Source organism: Anopheles marshallii, chromosome 3 (genome assembly GCF_943734725.1).
Source record: "Anopheles marshallii chromosome 3, idAnoMarsDA_429_01, whole genome shotgun sequence".
In the NCBI taxonomy this organism is placed as follows: Eukaryota; Metazoa; Arthropoda; class Insecta; order Diptera; family Culicidae; genus Anopheles; species Anopheles marshallii.
In genome coordinates this window covers 8,817,523-8,836,512 of record NC_071327.1, presented here as the reverse complement: position 1 = coordinate 8,836,512, position 18,990 = coordinate 8,817,523, and the positions used below count along the sequence as shown (strand labels likewise).

Below are 18,990 nucleotides of genomic sequence, written 5' to 3'. Positions count from 1 at the left end.
TGTAGTCCCGCTTTCGGATGCAATCGTTCGGATTTTCCTGCTACCGTTTCCTTTGCTTCCACTGCAACGCAAGAGGCCACACAAACGGTGGGGTCGGGGTGGAGGAAACCGATGCGTATGCGAGAGACCGAGAGCTGGTGGTGTGTAAGTGATTGAGGGTTTTTTTCCTGCGCCTTCCTAGATCCAGCTTCTAATGCCCAGCCATGGAGTGAAGCGTTGTTACGGTAAAAGCGGTGCCACCAACTAAGCTGACTACCAGCACAGGAAGTTGAACGTTCGGGGTTGTACGAAATCACACGGATTCCGTCCACAGCTATCCGTTTTCTCAGACCGAAAACAGAGGAACCAGTAAGTTTTAGCTCTTACTACGGGCAGCGGCAAAGGCGACGTTGTGTGTATGTGCGCGGCGCACGTACGTACGTGTCTCCGTTAGTGAGTGTGTTTGTGTTGCCTCACTTTCAAGATGGCCGCGAACCGTGCTCATTCAGCGAATACGATCTGTTTCAACTTTGCACACCGTACTGTTTTGCAATGCGCGACTAGAGAACCGATTTAACACACTCCCGACAATCTTTCCTTCATCTGCAATGCTGGCACCGTGTTCCTGAATCCCGTTAAATGCCGCACAATTTATCATTTACGAATTATTCTTCTTGCAACTTGGAGCACTTCTTGCGGAACTTCCCCAGCAAGCATTTCGAGCAGATATTCCCCAGCGAACAATTTTGCGCAAACCTGTACGAACAAATGTCAAGTGCCCAAATGCTTGGGGGTTCGACTCCCAATCAACTGCAAAGAAACAATCGTTACCGATCCGCACTAAATATTTTGCAATTGCTGTTATTTTGCAATTTCTTTAAGTGCTTTTGTGCTTCTATTCCGAGGGCAATTTGTTTTTGTTTGTTTGTGTTTAATACTTGCAAAGTAATAAATTAAAGTAAATCAAGCGATACGGCCTAGCCGATTCTTGAATAAAGAAAAAAAAACAACCTAATTGACTTCCCATTGAAAACATAATTTGGATACAGTTATTGATTCTATTAACGCAAGACCATTAATTTATGCTTTCTTCCTGTTGTCTCTAAAACTACACAATTTCCAAATCCCATTGAAAGAAAATACATGAAACTCGATGTATTGTGAAATATTTCGTTTGTATTTGGACTATCCATCAATTAGAATCATTACTGCTGGAAATAAAATGCTTGAAGTACAACGGAATGTTTAAAAAAATGGTGAATAATATTTTTGTATGCCCACCGGATTGTGCAACTGTTCGTACAATAGTTTTTCCACTGGGGTGCATAATTTCACTAGTGTCCTATAGGCAGCGCTGTCATTGATCGGCGATTAATTTTGTGAGGTGAACATTTTCAAAATTTCATGGGCCTCAGACTGGCAACTCGCTTATATATCGGCCTGCTACGCATAGCAACCGCACTGATTTTTTAATCTCCAATTCATGCATTGATGTTAACTTAGATTTGATAATCCTTGTTTAATTGACACCGATACACAAGAATATTCGTTATCACGAATGGTCATCAAAATAGAATAAGCTTTTCACCAACTCCCTATGCATGTAACGAACTATCCTCATTTCGTCATCAAACGCCACAAGTCACAAGTATCTGCGAAAGGTTTTAGTTAAAGGTACTTAAAAGAGTTTAAACCAAATTTACCGTCTCCTACGTTTTGTAATACTACTTGAAAGGCTAATAATTACCAATTATTTCGGTGCGTGAGTTGTATAGCCAAAAAAAAAAAAACAATGGCTTCGATACTATACTAACTTTCGGACGGCTCAGTATCTCAAATAGGTTGCCCAATATACCGCGAAAATTGAACTGATTTATCTGGCTTTTCAAAATACCAAATTTGAAAGATGTATATATTTTTGATCCCTTTCAAAAGATCAAACCAAGCTTACAATCTAGAAACTAGTGTTAATCAAAGATCTTCTTCCTGTACGAGGCGAGTGTTGATGAACAACAAAATTCAAACCGCGCCAATTATTTGATTCCAATTCGGCTGAATAGAAACATTACATTTATTACCATTTCATCCTTATCTAAGGGATCTGGTCTCTCCTTCACTTCACAACACTCAACGGGTTGCAGATCATCTAGAGAAACGACAGACCGAAACTGCGACCGTTGCGAATCTGAACTTCGCATTCGCACCGCACAACACACTTCCCTTAACGTTGTAAGACACCAAAACGCGACAAACAAAATCCACAGTTACTGTTTAAACATAATGTTTATCTTCAGCGAATAGAAGAAGCAAACAATGAACGAATGTTTTTCTGTTGCTCGCCTTCCGCTGCTCGGGAGAAGACAGAACCACGAAGAGAACGATCGACCACGGTGGAGCCGGTTTAGGCTTCGACGTCGGCCTGGATCTTGGCCAAGAAATCGGCCTTGTGCTTCGCGATTTTCTCCTTGCGGACCGCGAGCGGCAGTTTGGCCAGAGTCCACCGTTTCTTGGTGACCTTCTTCTCGGGTTTCTTCGTGAAGGCGGGATCCTTGCGGATGGCGGCGTGGGCATTCTTGTAGATGGTTTCAATCTATGAAAGGAGAAAATCGTAGCATAGGACGGTCATTAGCTTTCAAGATACATATTTTAACAGATTTGATGGACTGACTGGACTGACAATTTAGAATTAAAATGTACGAAAAATACAAGGAAGTTTGCTAGGTGGAATTATCCCGCACACTCCGAACTATTTTGGTCGCAGCTTTATGTGGTCCATTTTCGGACACTGGCGTGACACTTGCAATAAAGATCGACGACAGTAATTTGAATGGACGTGGAGGAGGATTTGATATCACTGCTATTACACACTGATTCGAAATTGCTTCTTATTCAAAAAAATACTTACATCATCAGCCTTGATGCCCAGGGCAATGTACTTGCTGAACTGGCGCTTGAATGCCTCCTCATCCTCCTCCTCCAAGGTGCGCATGTAGTTGGCAACATGCAGACCGAAGATATGGTCACGATGCATTTCCGCGTTGAAGCTCTTGTTTTCGGCGCTGTATCCCGGGAAACGCTTGACCGAGTGCGGAATGTTCAGTCCGCCATCGACGGCTCCCTTCATCGCGCCGAACACACGGGCACCGGTGGTGGTGCGGGCCAGACCCACATCCAGGTAGCACCGGAAGGCTGCCGGACCATCGTCCACAGCTTCTACCAGATACTCCTCACCGGTCACATCGGTACAACCGGCGTACAGCGTGTCCAGGCGCAGCTTCTGCAGAATACGGCGAGCAGCCAGCAGACCGGTGCAGTAAGCGGCGGCATAGTTGGTCAAACCAACCTTCACACCATAACGTGGCAGCTCGTGCGAGTAAGCCGCGCACACAATGCGATCTCCCTCGATGCGGGCGTACGCAATCTGACAGGTGATGTCGCGATTGCTGAGACGAACAATCAGACGGAACTTCGGCGTGTTGTATTTGTTTTTGTCCTGGAAAATCAGGCGCTTACGGGCATAGTAGTCGGTCTTTCCCTCACGGCGGCGGCGGAACCTGACCTGATAACGCTTGAAGTACTGCTTGTTCTTTACTACTTTAACGAACCCCTGTGTGGAGAGAAAAGAAAAAGAATCAACTGAATAAGTACCGAGAATTTGTGAGGTTAGGGTTCGTCGGTGCAACCCTAAATATTTTGTTTACGGTAAGCCAGATTTCATCGACCACTGCAATTCTGTGGCTTCAACTTAAGGCCAAGTCTCTAATCATACTAGTTCAACCACTTGGTCACACAAATAGATCCACAGAAGCCGTGATATTCTACCAGCCGAGACACACGTCTCCACGATGGGATGCTGAACGGGACCATAGAATTTGTGATCGACAGAAACTGACTCCAACAACGAGTTTTACGTCCAACTACACTTCACCCCGATACATCGTGCGCTATTACAACAGAAAAACACTCTTTCATGCCGGAAAGCTTACCATTTCGATTTAAATTGGGAAATTTTCGACACACGAAACGCTCAACACGTTTTCTACACGTCGGTGTCTACAAGAAAAAGGAACGAAAAAACAAGATGGCCTTTTGACAGCGACAGTCGCACTTGGCCCATGTAACAATTCCACACAGTGAGTACTTTGACGTTGGATGAGATGAAAGTGAGAACAGTGTAGTGAGAAAAAAATTCAACTCACCTACTGCTGCAGTCAAACAACCGTTTCTATACTTTTCCTATAAAAATATAGAAAAATAATGGGACGGAATACATTCAACTATAGAATGTCACACTAATTTGAGTTCGCAGACCGATTTGCATCTAGAAAGCTTCTTGGAGGCTAGTTTTAATATCAAAAACGGGATATATGCGGGAGTTGAATAGCTAATATTTAATAACGAGATTGAAAATGAGGAGCGTGAAGATACATTCTTACTCACCATTGTAAGGAGACCGATCCCTCTTTGCAAAAAAGAAAAAGAGTGACAATGTCAAAAACATCCGGCACACGGATGATCCGACTTCACTGGCTAATCGCTACACGAATAAACGACGTTCCACGGCTACTGCAAAAACCGCACACACACATGTGCGTACATTACGAAAACAAAAGTCCATTAAATTCCGCTGTCAAGGAGATTGGCCGTGCAGTGCAACTTGAGCGAAATATGTGCTAATTACCGTCCACTGCAGTTGCTTCCGGTGTTGCTGCTATGGGAAATGAACAGTCGCAACTGAAAGGAGTCGAAATCAGCAAGAAAGCGATCCAGGTGACTGACTATTGGTCACTGTACAATGGCGAACTGCCGAACGCGAACGGTGCCCCGAACAGTATATCCATCTTCCAAGGTGAAACCCTAGTCAGTGGGCAGTTCTGGACGAACCAGAATCCACTCGAGCGGGCGATAAAGAATCTGAAAATTTATCGCCATCCCTACATTCTGAAGTACTTCGCATCATGGAGCAAGGGTTCGCTGAAGATGCTCGCGACGGAACGGTGCCGTCCATTGGCGACGTGCCTGAACATCACGAGCGACGTACAGATCTGTCTCGGACTGAGAAACGTACTGTGTGCGTTGATCTTTCTCCTGGAACAAGCCGCAGTCCGACATTTAAGCATAAGCATTTCATCGATCTACGTAACGGAGGACGGTGCGTGGCGGCTGGCCGGGTTTGAGCATCTGTGGCGAACGGGCGATTTCAATCAAACGCTGCTGGAAAAATCTCAACCATACCGCTACACCAAAGCGATCGATTCCAGCGAGCTTGCGAGCAAGGGTCAAGGTTTGGAACAGTATGCCTTCGGTGTGATGTGTGAGGAAATATTGCACAACAAAACGGACACCAACATTCCCTCGGTGGAAGACTTCAAAGCGTACTGTGCGACACACCTGAAGCACGGGAATCCCGCTATGCGACCGAACCTGTCGGCCGTGCTGCTGCATCCGATCTTTAATCATGACTTCATATTGATACATTCCTTCCTGACCGAGCTGCCACTGAAGGGGAACCAGGCCAAGCAGGAGTTTTTCATCAGTCTTGCCGATCGGCTCCGTTCGTTCGACCCGGAGACGGTAGCGGAACAGATGTGTTCCTTGCTCTTATCCCGCATCGTGCTGCTGGACACGACGGCGCAGCTTTGCGTTACCCCGTACGTGTTGCGGCCGAAAAGTGACGATCTTTCACCGGGACTCTTTACACCCAAAATATTCTCGGCGTACATTTTGCCAAAGGTTAAGCAAGTGTTCTGCGTACCGGACGCTCAGATACGGCTTATTCTGTTGGAATATTTCCCGGCTTATGTAGAGTTCTTCACCAAGGAAGATCTGCAAGATCACATACTACCTCAGGTTTGTAGGGGCGCGCTCACCCAACCACGGATGGTTTCTTTTCAACCAGCTTTTATCATCTCTTTGCAGCTTTTGCTCGGGATAAAGGACACAAACGATGTGTTGGTGGCGAAAACGTTGCTTTGTCTAGCGGATCTTGTGCCCATCCTCGGCTCGGCCGTAGTTATAGGTGGTAATCGTAGCAAAATATTTGCGGACGGAAGACCGCAAGGCATACCGGATGCTACGAACCCGTGGAGCGGAGTACGATCAATAACGCCGGTCATCGGATCGGGCGAGTTCCTATCCGGAAGTCCCGTGCCAGATGCAGGAGGCGACAATAGTACATCGTTCTCATCGGTACTGATGGGTCCGGGGGTCAATTTTAACATCATGCCCGAACGGCTATCACCCGAAGGGGAAGACATCTATCAGACCAACTCCGACGTAGAGCTGGATGTGGATGAGTGGAGTGATTGGGAAAATGACGGCAACGAACTACCATCGGTGAATCATTTACGGCTAATCGATACAACTGCACCGGAACCAGCGGCAAACGCTGTTGGGATAAATGGCACATTGGAGGATTCACCCGAGTCAAACGCTGTTACCACGCTTAGTAGAGAAAGCTCGACCGAAAGCAAAACCAAGCAATCCAAAGGAGCTCATCATCAGTCCGTGGAAAGCATCGAACGGTTGGACATCAAAACGCAACCAGTTCGCAAATCCGACCCATCAACAGGGGAGGAGTTTGATTTCTTCAAAGACATGGAACCAGTCATCCAGAAGGCAAATGTACTGCTGATCGATGAGGAAGCAGCACCGGCAAAACAGGATGATAGCGTGGAGCAATGTACGAACAAGCTGGAGTTGTTGGCGAACAAACACACCGAATCAGTCCCGGTGACTGACTATGCGCATGAGCTTAGCGAAAAGGAGGAAGAAATCCCGCTCGTCAATAGCAGCAGGTTAGAAATTAAGGTGGACGATATGGAAACCACCGAGGATGGTTGGGGTGACGATGATGGAAACGATGAATGGTAAAGGGCAGCGTAAAGCGTCAACCGTGTGTAAGCTCTTAAACTAAGCCTTTTTGTTTTCTTTTGATTTAGCACTAAGCAATAAAGAGATTTTATGAACGGTTACCCACCCTGAAACAGATTTGCCGTAGTTTATAATGTACCCGAGCAATTCCCGAACTAAGAAGGCTGTCCTGAGATTTTGTTTTTATCTTTAAAATTCGTTTAATGCACAGCAATCTCAATACCTGGATGGCATATGGTAGACGAAAAACTGCTGTTTTTATTACCATTAAATATGCCAAGGGATCTCTCACGGTGAAATCTACAAGGATCGTCTTCGATAAACTTTACTCTGGATGCTGAGATTCTGGCAACGAACGCTAATTGACATCCATCGTCTGACGAGTTTATTCCGTCGTGATCGTACAACTTATACAATTCTTTCTAAATTCCCTTTCGGAATGTAGTTTAACAAGGGAAACCCCTGAATAATGGCGCCAGCACCAACCGCTCTTTTGAAGAATGCCATTATGCACAGGAATGAGCTACAGTTAGTTGGCCGTAACTTTAAAGTCGTCCAAAATTGTCCCGACTTCAAAAGTCGTTGATACTAAGATGCGCAATAGGTAGCTGACCGTCCATCGGTCTTTCTACAAAAGTCCGTTGATACTTACATATGCCTCTCTCCCAGTACTCTCCCAGTACTTACGTACGCCTTTGTGACGAAGGAGACGAAAACTTCTGACGCACACTGGAGGAAAATACTCAGAAGACAATCACAAGTGCCATGAGTTGTTCGATGATCTCACCATCGTGCTGTACATTGATTTCTGTGGATCATAGTTGGCTTCAGAAAAAAGCATCGGGCACGACCCAACTCGTACAGTGCAGGCTAAACCATCCAAAGATGATAGACAAAGAGACTTGGTATGCCCATATAGAGATACGATATTCGCAGACAACGACCCTCGACCGATTTAAGAGACTCCTGCAACAGACCGAAATACCGATAAGCGATTGTAGCTCCAGATAAGTAGTAAATCTATTGCATTAGAGCGTAGCAAACATTCTTTCCAACCAGAAATACGGTCCCAATTCAGTACACCTCACGAGGATGGAGGTCGTCGTTGATGGACAGCGTAGATTGCTTAACCGACCAAACGCTATGCAACGGCAACACAGTGTTGATAACGTTGATGTTCCTAAATCTCCGTGTGTTTGCGTACCGAGAACTTGCCCTTGCGAGACCTCATTCCGGCGCAGCTGATGCTACACTTCTCTCGCGTACAACGCCATCTGGCGGTAAGAATCGACGTGCTTAGCATTGCTGCAATAATTGCTGTTAGAACTAGCCGGCGACCAAACGTGTTAATGTGCGGAACTCCAACCGAGCCACAAGGTAAGTTTCTAATCATTTATTTGCCACTAAACATATAAGTCACAGAAATGGTTGCTTACATCGCTAAAAGGGGTCGCCCTACACTTATCATGTTATCGCGAAGAGAGACAGCAACGATGAAATGGTCGAGCGGATGCGGATGAGGACTGTGGGATACGGGGGGGAGAGAGAGAGAGCACGTAAAACGTAAATGAGCCTTTGATTAATTGACCTCCTAAACTAGTCACTTCCTTCACGAACACGCCCCGATGTGACCTTTCTCCGTTCGTTAACGGGTGGCTAAAGGTTGCCCCACGGACGGTTTTATGCGTTTTTTCTTCTTCTTCTTCTCTCATTTCCGACACTGCCCTAGAATCAGCCGGGCATACCGTGCATCGCTTGAAACCGGCTGTGGCACGGGGAGCTTTCGAAAGGAGCAGCAGCGAGTGACTCTAAACGAGTCGTGCAAGATCAAGCGCTGGCAGCTGTGCACAGCGGATCTGTGGGTTATCGACCGATGGGACGCGGAAAATATCACGTTGAACCCGCTCGACCTGGGCCGTGTCGCACATGAACCTTGCCGCACTGTACTCCGCCAGCACCGCGTCCAACTGTTGCTGCTGTATCAACGGTGGACTGGTTTGTTCCCGACCGGCCTGCAATGAGCTATCGATTTGTTCGCGGATCAGACAGGACAGTGTCGGACCGACGGTAGCACCCGCCGCCGGCCATTCAGCGACAGCACCGACGATCAGATCCACATCGTGGACGGTTGCGTACGATGCACGCATTATGCTCAAATCGTTCGGTTTCAGCACACGTTCGAGGTCGGACCACCCGGTGATCGGGGTGCCGCTGCACAGCGTGTAGTAATCCGTGTAGCGGGCGAGCCCATGATCGCGGCCACGCTGTATGTCCAGCGCAAGCACATCCAGCCCAACGTTGCGCACGCCGAAGAGCAGATGCGCCATATCGTCCACGTACGCCGTATCGAGGGACATCGCGTTCTGGCCAAGCACGGAATCGACCAGATGCGCGAAGTAGTCCCGTTTGCGTAGATCCTTCGGCCGATAGAAGAGCTGCTCCAGATCGTACGAGCTGAGCGCGTTGGAGATCTCACCCGGCATCATCGTGGTGTAAAAGCGGATTGCAGCCGTTGCGAACTCGTTCGTCACACGCTCGTCACGATGAGCGGAGGTTGGCTGCGGATCGCTCGTTGCCCGTCCGCCTGCCACCACCGTCAACCACTCCCGGACGATCTTCTGGTAGAGCTTGATGTTTACGGTGCGCGCCACGGTAAACAGCTGCTCGTCCGTCCAGCTCGGCTGCAGCAGGGCCAGATGTTTGGCCAGCCGATTGTGCGATCGCAGGAAGAGCGTGTGGAGCAGCGTTATGTACGGGTTCACGTTAACGCGCGTGTCGCCCGAATCGTAGCAGACGGTTTCGAGATTGGAATCGGCCGCACACAACCGGCCGTTTGCCGTTTCCAGCAGATATTCGGCAGAGTCGTACAGCTGGGCCTGTAGTCGTCCACCTTTCCCCGTACGGAGCTGCCTCGTATCGTTCGCCAGACTGCCGTACAGTTGCGACAGATCCAACCGGTTGGTGGCCTGGTTGAGTTGGTTTGCCGGCCCAAGATGGCAACCGGACCCGCCGAGCGATAGGGCACTGCGCACGTAGTTCAGACACGTCGCCCGGTACGTTCGATAGTACGGGTCGTCTTCGGGCACCTGCATCGGTTTGCAGGACGGATGGCGATAGCGGGGCAGCAACGGGCCATGCTCGCTCGTGCAGCACTCAATGTCCGTTCCGTCGTGCATCGTCTGGACGGTCGTTTTGGCGAGATCGTGCTCGATGAATTGTGTCCACTGGACAAGCGCAACCGAGCGCGCACTGTCCAGAGGTTCCTCCCGATTCCAGGCCGTATGGAACCGGCTAGAAACTACCCGGGCGTGTGGTAACTCGCCACCGGCCGTGCTCCGTCGGAACGCATACACGCCATCGTCGTACAGCGCTGGCAGCAGCCGACGGTACTCATCGTTGTGTTCCTTCGCCGCGATCATCCGCTGACATTGATCTCCGATCACGGTCGAGGCAGGAATCGGTGTACCGCTCAGATACAGACCACACTCGTACGAGGACACACCATTCGGGATGCAGAAACGGTTCACAAAGAAGGAGGACGCCCGTAGCACCTTCCGGGCAAGCAGGTCCTGCTGCTGGGTGCTTGGCGTCGGATAGCCATCGAGGATCTGCGCGAACGTGGAGCCACCCTTGACGACCTTTCCGCGCGAACCGGCCGCTAGTGAACCTTCTAGGCGTTTGGATTTTTCAAATATTGTCTCACTGTAGTCGAGTGCCTCCTCCAGGTTCGGTTTGCTCGCGAATCGGGTCAACCGCTGGACCAGAGGCGGATCTAGCTCGTGGCGATCTGCTTGTTCGATTACAGGGCCTGTCGTGACGCTGCCCCGCACCACCACCACAAACACTGCCACAATGCACAAAGTTTTACACATTTCGCTTCAAAATCTTCACACAATTATTAAACGCAAAATGTCACTCTAGAACAAACACACCACCACACGATCGCGATCGCGGCTGGAAGCGAACGGTCGTTACAAATTCTCTCGAACTCACCCCGAACGCGAAAGGGCGCAAAATGCGGGCGTCCACTCGGTCGGATCGCTAGCGAAGAATTAAATCTTCTCGCATGGGCATGGTTGTTTTGTTTACTCCAAACATTATCACATCTCCTTCAACCCGCCGTGCTGCGATGGTGATGGCGCAAACAAGTTCGGCCGCACAACAACACCAGCGCACAACCGTCGTCGCCTTATCGTTGTGGCGGCGATTTCATGTTGTGTGCGTGTGCTGTGTGGCCTTTCCCTTCTTCCCTCTGCGTTTGAGCGTGGCGGGATGGTGGCGATCGTCAACAAGATCGTTGCGATCAACGTGTGTTCTAGTCGTTGCGTGATGGAACGCTTGCGGAATAGTCAACACGTTCGTCATTATTGATCGATGCGAAGGGCCTATCATCGTCACCGGTGACACACACCAATACTGCTTCTATTCTACTGCAAACCCCTCTCCGGGCGACGGATCGGCAAGAGGGACCGCAAAAGGGGAAAGGACGGCCACTCGGTAAGGACGTGATGAGACTTCGAAGAACGAATCGAAACGTCCCGAAATAGCGGGTGTAACATTCTTTGTGATATACTGTGACTGCGGACAGTCGAACCGTTGTGAGCTTTCGGACTCATTTCATTCTCATCACTTGCAATTTCTAGGATTCCGCGTTCCAACGAGAGGATAATTGGACGCAATTAAACCAGTACAACGGAACGTTGATGTTAGCGTTGTCCAGCGAATGCGAATTTCGCTTCTACACGTCGTTTTGTTGCGCGGTGCCCAATGGGAAAACAATCACGTGCCACCAACCACGGCTGAGACGCACATTGGAAAACACGCAAACCGTACAATAGATGCTGCATGGTGGAGGACTATTATCGTCCCCGAAGGGAAAATGATTCATCAAAGGGAACTGAATGCTATAAAGCGACCTTACGAAGCGATTGGCTTCGTTGCAAAAAGCATTTCAGTTAAGCGATGATTTATCGAATTTAAACAGTAATTCCTGCATGTAGGGAACATGGTTGAATAGTGCTTTACCGCGACTCTGTTAACTAGTGGAAATGTCCCTCAGTAATATCTGTAAACAAATAAAAGTAATCAAATGATCGGCTCCTCCGCACAACAAATCGTAAATCCAGTTGTACAAAGCTCATTGCCAGCCGGTTGGGAATCTGCCTCAATCTGGAATCGGCCAGTTGTGGCGCTCGTCAGTTGAAATCGGTATAAAAAAACCGGTACCGGCATTGCGGGTTCAGTTTCATACGGGGATCGTTTAAAGAGCCACCACACACTGAGCATCGTCGTTAATGCGTTTGCTTTATTTACGTTTTCTAATGTTGTGTTTAGCGTCGCTAACGGTTCTTTCCCACGTTTTGCACAAAGCGAAGCAATTTTAACGCTCACTTGTGTGTGGCTGGTGTGCCCGAAAGGAAGTTTGTTGGGAAATTTTGTGTAAAGACAAGCTATTGAAAAACGATAACGCAAGCACTGTAACGCTTTGTTTTGTGTAATGTATGAACCATCCAATAACAATTCAACAAATGCAGTTCTTTCCATATGCTGGTTCAATAATCTACCAGCCGCCCTGTTGTCGATCTCCACACCGCATCGGTTTCAATAGCGTCACGATAGAATAATTTATTCATAGTATGATTTCACTTTCCGTCCGTACACGGACGATTTTTCCGAGCGTATATCTGTAAACGCCGTATGCATTATGTATTGTTTTGATTCACTCCACTCTCTTTCGCCTTGTGCCTGGTTTTGTACGGTACCGCTTTTGTAAGCCGGAAGCATATAGAAGTAGCGCCACAAATGCGCGCACTAGATGTTGCCATTCGTCGTGGTGAGAGTGCTCGCCCTAAATGCTAATGATTTCGATGAAAGATATTTAGCGTTATGTATCACTTGGAGAAGCTAACCAAACATTTGCCCAAAAACAAGCACGCAAATATACATAACTATCCGTGTGCTGTACGACTCATCTTTCCATTCCCATATTTACAACCCTAATCGATGGTCGCGGCGAATAGTCAAGAGAAAAGAGGCGTAGCTAAACTAAACGCATCTCGCTAACTGCATTGCCTTTGCTATCGGAATATATTGAATATCCGCTTGCCGCCAGTGCGGGTCACCATTATTGCGCGTGTCGTATGTTTCAATTGCCTGTTGCTAACTGCTCTTTTGCATTGGATGGATGTTCCGCCGTGAAGCCTAGTTTACGTTCTGTAGCTCAGTTTGCAATCTGGTTGTTGTTTGCGAGGCTAGTGGGCTTATGTATGTACCGGTGTGGAAGTTTGTCATTCAATACTAATCGTTCTGTAAACACTCTGCTATATCTTATTGTCGCTATCTGGCTTGTCGCTGAATAAGCTTATGTATTATGTGTCTCATACATGCAGAGCGGGGGTTTTGCTCTGCCAACAATTTGTGAAAGCCAGTCCGCATGCGGGGAATGCTAGGAAAAAATGCTCTGGAATATCGAAAAGCAATGCAAATCCCTGCTGCTCAACAAAAGCTTTCGCTGGACAGAATGATGAAGACGGTTATGTGTGTGTGTGTTGTAGCGCGTTTAGATGCATAATTGCGGTACGGATACGGACCTTGCAAGCCTAATTGACGTACCAACGACGTGCTGTCCTCGTTGTATTAATGATGTTTGGAGAGTATTAAGGGTAGAGTAGTTTAAGAATTTTATCGAAATAGTGTGTACCTTGATTTACAGCTTCAGAAATTCGTCGATATTATTATGTGGCTGAGAGAAACCTACGGTGTAATCTCCTTATCTCCCCTGTTCTATTGTTACCATTCCGTTTCCTGATTTCGTTCGTAAACGATTCTAAAAAGCCAATAAGCTGTCTATAAACTGTATAATCGTATTTATGTATAAAACTGTACTCTATCTGCATTGTTGGTGACACGCTTGACATCATCGGCAATCACCCCTCGCTTCAACCCATTTGTTCTGGTCGCCTGTGATGGATGATATCGTTTTTTTTTCGAGGCACGTTACGTTAAACTGTTCCACCTAAAAAAAAGCCACGTCTTGAAACGTGCTGTTCCGCACCGGACACTACACATCCGTGTCTGGTTTGTTCCCTTTGCATGGATTTCAAATCGCCACGATGGCAATGTGCACAGCAATCAGCGAGAACACCCGAACAAAAAGCAAAAGCGTGTCCCTGTTCATTTGCGATCGGTTTTGTCCTTTACATCTCAGCTCAGTCGGTAGTGGTGTGCTTTTGTTTTTATCTAGGCCATGCGATATTTCACGTCGAAAAGTTTATTCACTACAATTAATCCCTTCTGCATGAGATTGTTTGCTGTTGGTGTGACAGTGTTTTGTTTTTTTTTTTGTTGTGAAGGTGATATGATTATCAAACAATATTTTTTGCTTTGTTTTCTGTATTACAATTCTAACTCTTCCAAGCTGCTCTTGCCTTATCTTTGTTGGTTAGAAATTTCTTACACTTTAAAGGGATTTGTGTGTGGTTGTGTTATGAGGTTTATAATTTACAGACTATCGTTTAGTACTCAGTACGGAAATAATGCTGCAAATGTGAGAAAACATGGAATGATTAGTAAAACATTTGGATAAACTAGTACTATTGACTAAATGCAGCAGCAGTGAGCGTGTAGTGAATGGTAGTACAACAGAAAAAAAAAACAAACAAAAGAACAATTTGAGATCGCATAACATTAGCATGTTCATGTTCAGAGATGAAACAAAACCATCCATCAACAGTGGGATTTGGGTGGTAATATTGTAAACTGGTTTGCAAACTAACCGTACTAGGAATAGTTCTATATACTATCTTCCACTTCATAGTAAATGGAACGTAATTCTACAGGCAAAATTTGGATTGTGCGTAATGTGTCGAAAGTTTAGTACGTACGATTGCAATTGCTTACGGAAAGCACAAGAGCTAGCGACACATTTTGTTATTTACCTAGTACTTACAAAGAAAAACAGAAACAAACCATAAACGTGCCTATTTTAAACGATACACAATATTGCTACTAAACTAAAATATCAAACTTTCAGCAAAATTAACAAAAACATTTTCACAATTTCTCGATAATGACTGAATCGGAGTAATCGGACTTTTGCTTAGCAATCCTGTTTATGCGGTTTTTTTTCCTTTTTTGTTTGCATTACACGTAGCCTAATAATGGTAAATAAATAGATATTAAATCGCTGTATGTGTCGATGGTAAAAATAGTTTTCTTATTCTTACTACTTCTGTATTTCGTATACAAACTAAACTTATGAAGCAGAGAAAAAAAAACAGCGACACACTTGCTTCCAGACAGATTTCGAATGGATGCGTCGAAATGGGATAAACTAAAGTAGTTCATCATTTGTTGTAATCTGTGATGGTGCAATTGTGTAAAACAAAACAAAAATACATGTGACCATATCTTCGTAACTTTGTGTATTTTCAACACACGTTTTCTACAAATGTACTACTAACGGATAAACTACAAAAGAAGTTTCCGAAGCGGTTTCGTCAAAGTAAAAAAGGGTTGTCATAAAAATAAATCGTTACCGTAAAGTAACACAAACCTGTTCCAGTATTCCGATTTCACTTAACAATTTACCACCGGTTGTGTCTTGTTGTGAGATTTTGCATGAGGTCCGAGTTCCAAACAAGATAGAGTTTTCATGATGTGTGTGTGTGTGTGTGAGCTAACCACTGCCGATAAAACTCGTCAATGTAGTCTTTTTGCTGTAAAATCGAAAGCTTCGCTCACGCTCGTTGCACGTTCAAGCGCAAGATGATTGTGTGAGGTACATCTTCTACTGTGTACTGATGGGAATGCCCACCAAAGACTCTAACGGATCGTCACACTTTGCTTCGATAACGATTCTGGGATGGTTCCGATTTTCATATTATCGTACGTTACGGTATTCCATTATGGTTGATATTTTTGGTTCAGCCATATGAATGGAGATGTGATGCATTATGGAATGGAAAGAAAAGACAAAGAAAATGCATGATTAAATGATGCACCAGCAGTAGGATAACTTTTCTCTAAAAATACTACTGTGATAATTTTCGCAAATCTACAATATACAGAGAAGAAATAAATTGAAATCAAACCTTTCGGTAAACAAAAAATGGAACAAAATAAAAAAAAAACATACATAAAAACGCATGTTCACTTCATCACAGCATACTACCTCGCGTACTTCTACCTCTGCGTACGGAGGTGTATTCAATTATAGCCCTACAACAAATGATACCGAATAAAACATTTGAAAACACGCGTCCGCACAAAATCCTAGAAAACAAAACATTTCTATACACTATTGTCTACAAAAAAATATATCGAAGGGATATGCCCTAATACGCGTGATTGGAGAAAATTCGGTACCCATTAGGATCGCGCGTATCATCCACGATGTCACTCGTTAACCATGGATGGTCGAGAATGTCCTCGCTGGAAAACCGTAGTTCCGGATCTGATTGCAACATGTTGATGATTAGATCGCGCACACTGTCGCCGATGTTGTTCCAGTACGGAGCGGGAAAGTCGAAGAACCCGTTTAGAATAGCATCGAACAGTTGCTCCTGCTGATTGTCGGGCGAAACAAATGGTGGAAATCCGCACAACAAAATGTACAGTATAATGCCGGCAGCCCAAACATCGATCTGTTGAACAATGAGAAAAAAGGACAATGAAGCAAATTGTTGTTCACGGTACCGACTGTATATACCTTAACACCGTAACCGGATTCCATCAGAATTTCTGGTGCAACGTACGTCGGTGTACCGCAGATCGAAAGCAATGGTTCCGTTACTTCACAGGCAAGACCAAAGTCTCCGAGCTTTAATAGAACCACGTTGCCGTCGTTATCCAACTCCACCTGCAAAGATATGGAGAGAAAATGCAAACCATCAATTGAGGATCACGAGGATATCAATTCACACTACTTACAAGTAAATTTTCCGGCTTAATGTCCCGATGAACGATGCTGAGGGAATGCATGTATGCCATCGCTGAAGCTAAATGTTTCATCATAATCTTCGATTGATTCTCAGAAAAACGTGTCACACGCGTTATGGCATCGAACAAATCGCCACCACGGACCAGCTCTAGCACTAGATACATATTTTTAATCGTTTCAATATCATGCACTAGCTGTATAATGTAAGGATGATTTAATTTTTTCATGACACGAATTTCTGCTGCTAGATAGTGATCCTAGTGTAGCGAAGGAGAAGAAACAGTTGATCAATTAAGCTTGAATGTAGCCCACGGTAAAACGTTGCATTGCTTACCTTTCCTGAGCATTTCGATTTGTCAATAATTTTCAGTGCATGTTCTGTATTTTTTTGCTTATCTTTCAATTTCAGTACTACGGCGAAATTTCCATCACCTATTGGGGCAGTTAACAAGATGAAAAAGGTTAGAGATATCAGAATTATTTTCACCATTACAAAGCAAACACTCACCAATGATTGATCCAAGCGTATATTTGGCCTGTAATTCCAGTGGTAACGAATCCGGCAGGATACCACCGTTAAGCGCAGATTCATCCACACAAACGAACGTATCGTTGTGACTCTTCACAGGCATCTTGGGCTTTGGTCCCGTCCTAGTCGTACTACTGCGAAGCGTTTTCCGATGCGCGGCGATGGCTTTGCTTTCTTCCGCTTCCAGCTCGAAATCATTGATTCCCACTCGTTCATTACCGTACGCAAAGAATACATCGTCGTCATCGAAGAACTGCGCTAATCGTTGCACCGGTATACCGGACACGGTAAATACTTTCCGCACGCAGCCCGTATCTAGCTTGACGCATTGCGTGATGGCTGTCAGCACGTGTTCGTAGGTAGGACTGTTCCGTTTGTTTAGCAGTAATCGCATGATCTGCGGGCACGAGGTGCCACATCGTGGAGAAAAGAAACCGAACAATCCAGTGGTTAGCAAAAAGGTCACTCTAATCGGCTTATACCAGAGCCAGCCTACGTATTCGTCGCATCCATCAACGGGGCTTCAAACATTCAAGACGGTTTTAAAGTGCCATATTTACCTTTCGAGGTTTCACGCCATTCCTTATGAGTGTTACGATCCTAGGATGCACCACGGAATCGATCTCTTTCAACGGCGTGGAACCGTTTGTACCACCGTTCTTCACCGGCGACAGTGGGCGTATTATTCTGCAAAAGTAGTCGATTTAATCATACGCGTTTTGTATTGAAACAAAACAACCTAATGATCGCAATAGACATACCTAGACAGTCTGTTGGGATTCTTGGTGTTTGTGTTGGATACGTTATAATCTATTCGCTTGAAACCTTCATTATTGCAGGAACATACGTAACATTTGCCATCTTCCAGATCGTCCACCTTTTCGATCTTTTTGCCCTCGAGGGTGTAAATTGCGCGTATCGCACCGGTTAGCGTTACGCTGTCTTCCAGCAATCTCGTCAAATCTTCCGTTAAACTATCAAACGATCTGCAATAGAAAACAAACCGCAAATGTACTTCGGTAAGGGAGAAACCGCTATCGATCGAAGCCATTACCTATAACGCTCCACCGACACCGGTATCGTGCTACCGGGATAGAATTTGTCACCATTACGAAAAAATCGTATCCTTTTCGCCTTCTTTGCCGGTGTCCGACTGCTCGAGATGCGCTTCTTGAGTGTGTTTGATTTGTTGTTTCCTCCGCCGCTGATATCGAGATCGATCAGTTCCTTTTCAAGCTCCGAATTGGAGCTGGTCCGACTGTTGCTTCGACTGAGCGTCGAAGTTGTATGGGTGCTAACTTCCATGCCCCGTTTCTACTGCGACCCCTTCTTCACCAGAGCGAGTTGCTGATCCTCTGGGGAGTCTTATGTAAGAAGTTCTTCCACTTGTTAACCCCCCCGATAGTACGCGTGTGTGACCTCAGTGGGAAAGAATGTAACCCGGCCGCCACTCGTCGTTGTTGAACGGGCTTCTGTAAATCAGAATAAGCAAACAGAACACACAGTAAATATGGCGCACGTTTTGCAGGTGCGAAATATGAACAGCAAGATTTGCGAGATACCCGCATCTGAGATCCCGTAATGAAACTTTTCACTCATTAGCACATACCCGCATAACTATCATTATTATTTTCAATGCCAGCATTACGATTATCAATCACCCATGTTG

At 45.9% G+C, this 18,990-nt stretch overlaps 4 protein-coding genes across 4 annotated transcripts; 1 reads left to right on the top strand and 3 right to left on the bottom strand.

The window, feature by feature from the left end:
* Positions 1-2,380: 2,380 nt before the first annotated feature.
* On the bottom strand, positions 2,381-4,060 carry LOC128710911 (60S ribosomal protein L5). Its single transcript, XM_053805775.1, has 3 exons — positions 3,966-4,060; positions 2,885-3,586; positions 2,381-2,569 (listed from the first exon to the last, which is right to left on the bottom strand). Exons 1-3 carry the CDS (start codon positions 3,966-3,968, stop codon positions 2,381-2,383), a joined length of 894 nt encoding a protein of 297 aa, XP_053661750.1. The 5' UTR covers positions 3,969-4,060.
* Positions 4,061-4,566: 506 nt separating this feature from the next.
* On the top strand, positions 4,567-6,852 carry LOC128710905 (protein-associating with the carboxyl-terminal domain of ezrin). The gene is made up of 2 exons (XM_053805763.1): positions 4,567-5,829; positions 5,899-6,852. The coding sequence occupies exons 1-2, from the start codon at positions 4,693-4,695 to the stop codon at positions 6,850-6,852; spliced, it is 2,091 nt and encodes a 696-aa protein (XP_053661738.1). The 5' UTR covers positions 4,567-4,692.
* A 1,808-nt stretch (positions 6,853-8,660) lies between these two features.
* On the bottom strand, positions 8,661-10,724 carry LOC128710906 (peroxidase). The gene has a single exon (XM_053805764.1). The coding sequence runs from the start codon at positions 10,722-10,724 to the stop codon at positions 8,661-8,663; it is 2,064 nt and encodes a 687-aa protein (XP_053661739.1).
* Positions 10,725-15,640: 4,916 nt separating this feature from the next.
* On the bottom strand, positions 15,641-18,626 carry LOC128710907 (serine/threonine-protein kinase GL21140). Its single transcript, XM_053805765.1, has 9 exons — positions 18,376-18,626; positions 18,083-18,307; positions 17,882-18,008; positions 17,301-17,718; positions 17,127-17,224; positions 16,783-17,049; positions 16,562-16,711; positions 16,219-16,496; positions 15,641-15,710 (listed from the first exon to the last, which is right to left on the bottom strand). Exons 1-9 carry the CDS (start codon positions 18,624-18,626, stop codon positions 15,641-15,643), a joined length of 1,884 nt encoding a protein of 627 aa, XP_053661740.1.
* Between the last annotated feature and the right edge of the window lie 364 nt (positions 18,627-18,990).

Bases quoted from the DNA above. Each gene is read 5' to 3' on its own strand.
- LOC128710906 (XM_053805764.1), bottom strand. From the start codon at position 10,724: ATGTGTAAAACTTTGTGCATTGTGGCAGTGTTTGTGGTGGTGGTGCGG.
- LOC128710907 (XM_053805765.1), bottom strand. From the start codon at position 18,626: ATGGAAGTTAGCACCCATACAACTTCGACGCTCAGTCGAAGCAACAGT. The intron at 17,719-17,881 runs GTAAATATGGCA...TCGTGCCCGCAG, and splicing joins ATGGCGTGAAACCTCGAAAG to ATCATGCGATTACTGCTAAA. The intron at 15,711-16,218 runs GTACCGAATTTT...GAACCATCCCAG, and splicing joins GATACGCGCGATCCTAATGG to AATCGTTATCGAAGCAAAGT.
- LOC128710911 (XM_053805775.1), bottom strand. The intron at 2,570-2,884 runs GTAAGTATTTTT...CTCCTTTCATAG, and splicing joins TGGGCATCAAGGCTGATGAT to ATTGAAACCATCTACAAGAA.
- LOC128710905 (XM_053805763.1), top strand. From the start codon at position 4,693: ATGGGAAATGAACAGTCGCAACTGAAAGGAGTCGAAATCAGCAAGAAA. The intron at 5,830-5,898 runs GTTTGTAGGGGC...ATCTCTTTGCAG, and splicing joins AAGATCACATACTACCTCAG to CTTTTGCTCGGGATAAAGGA.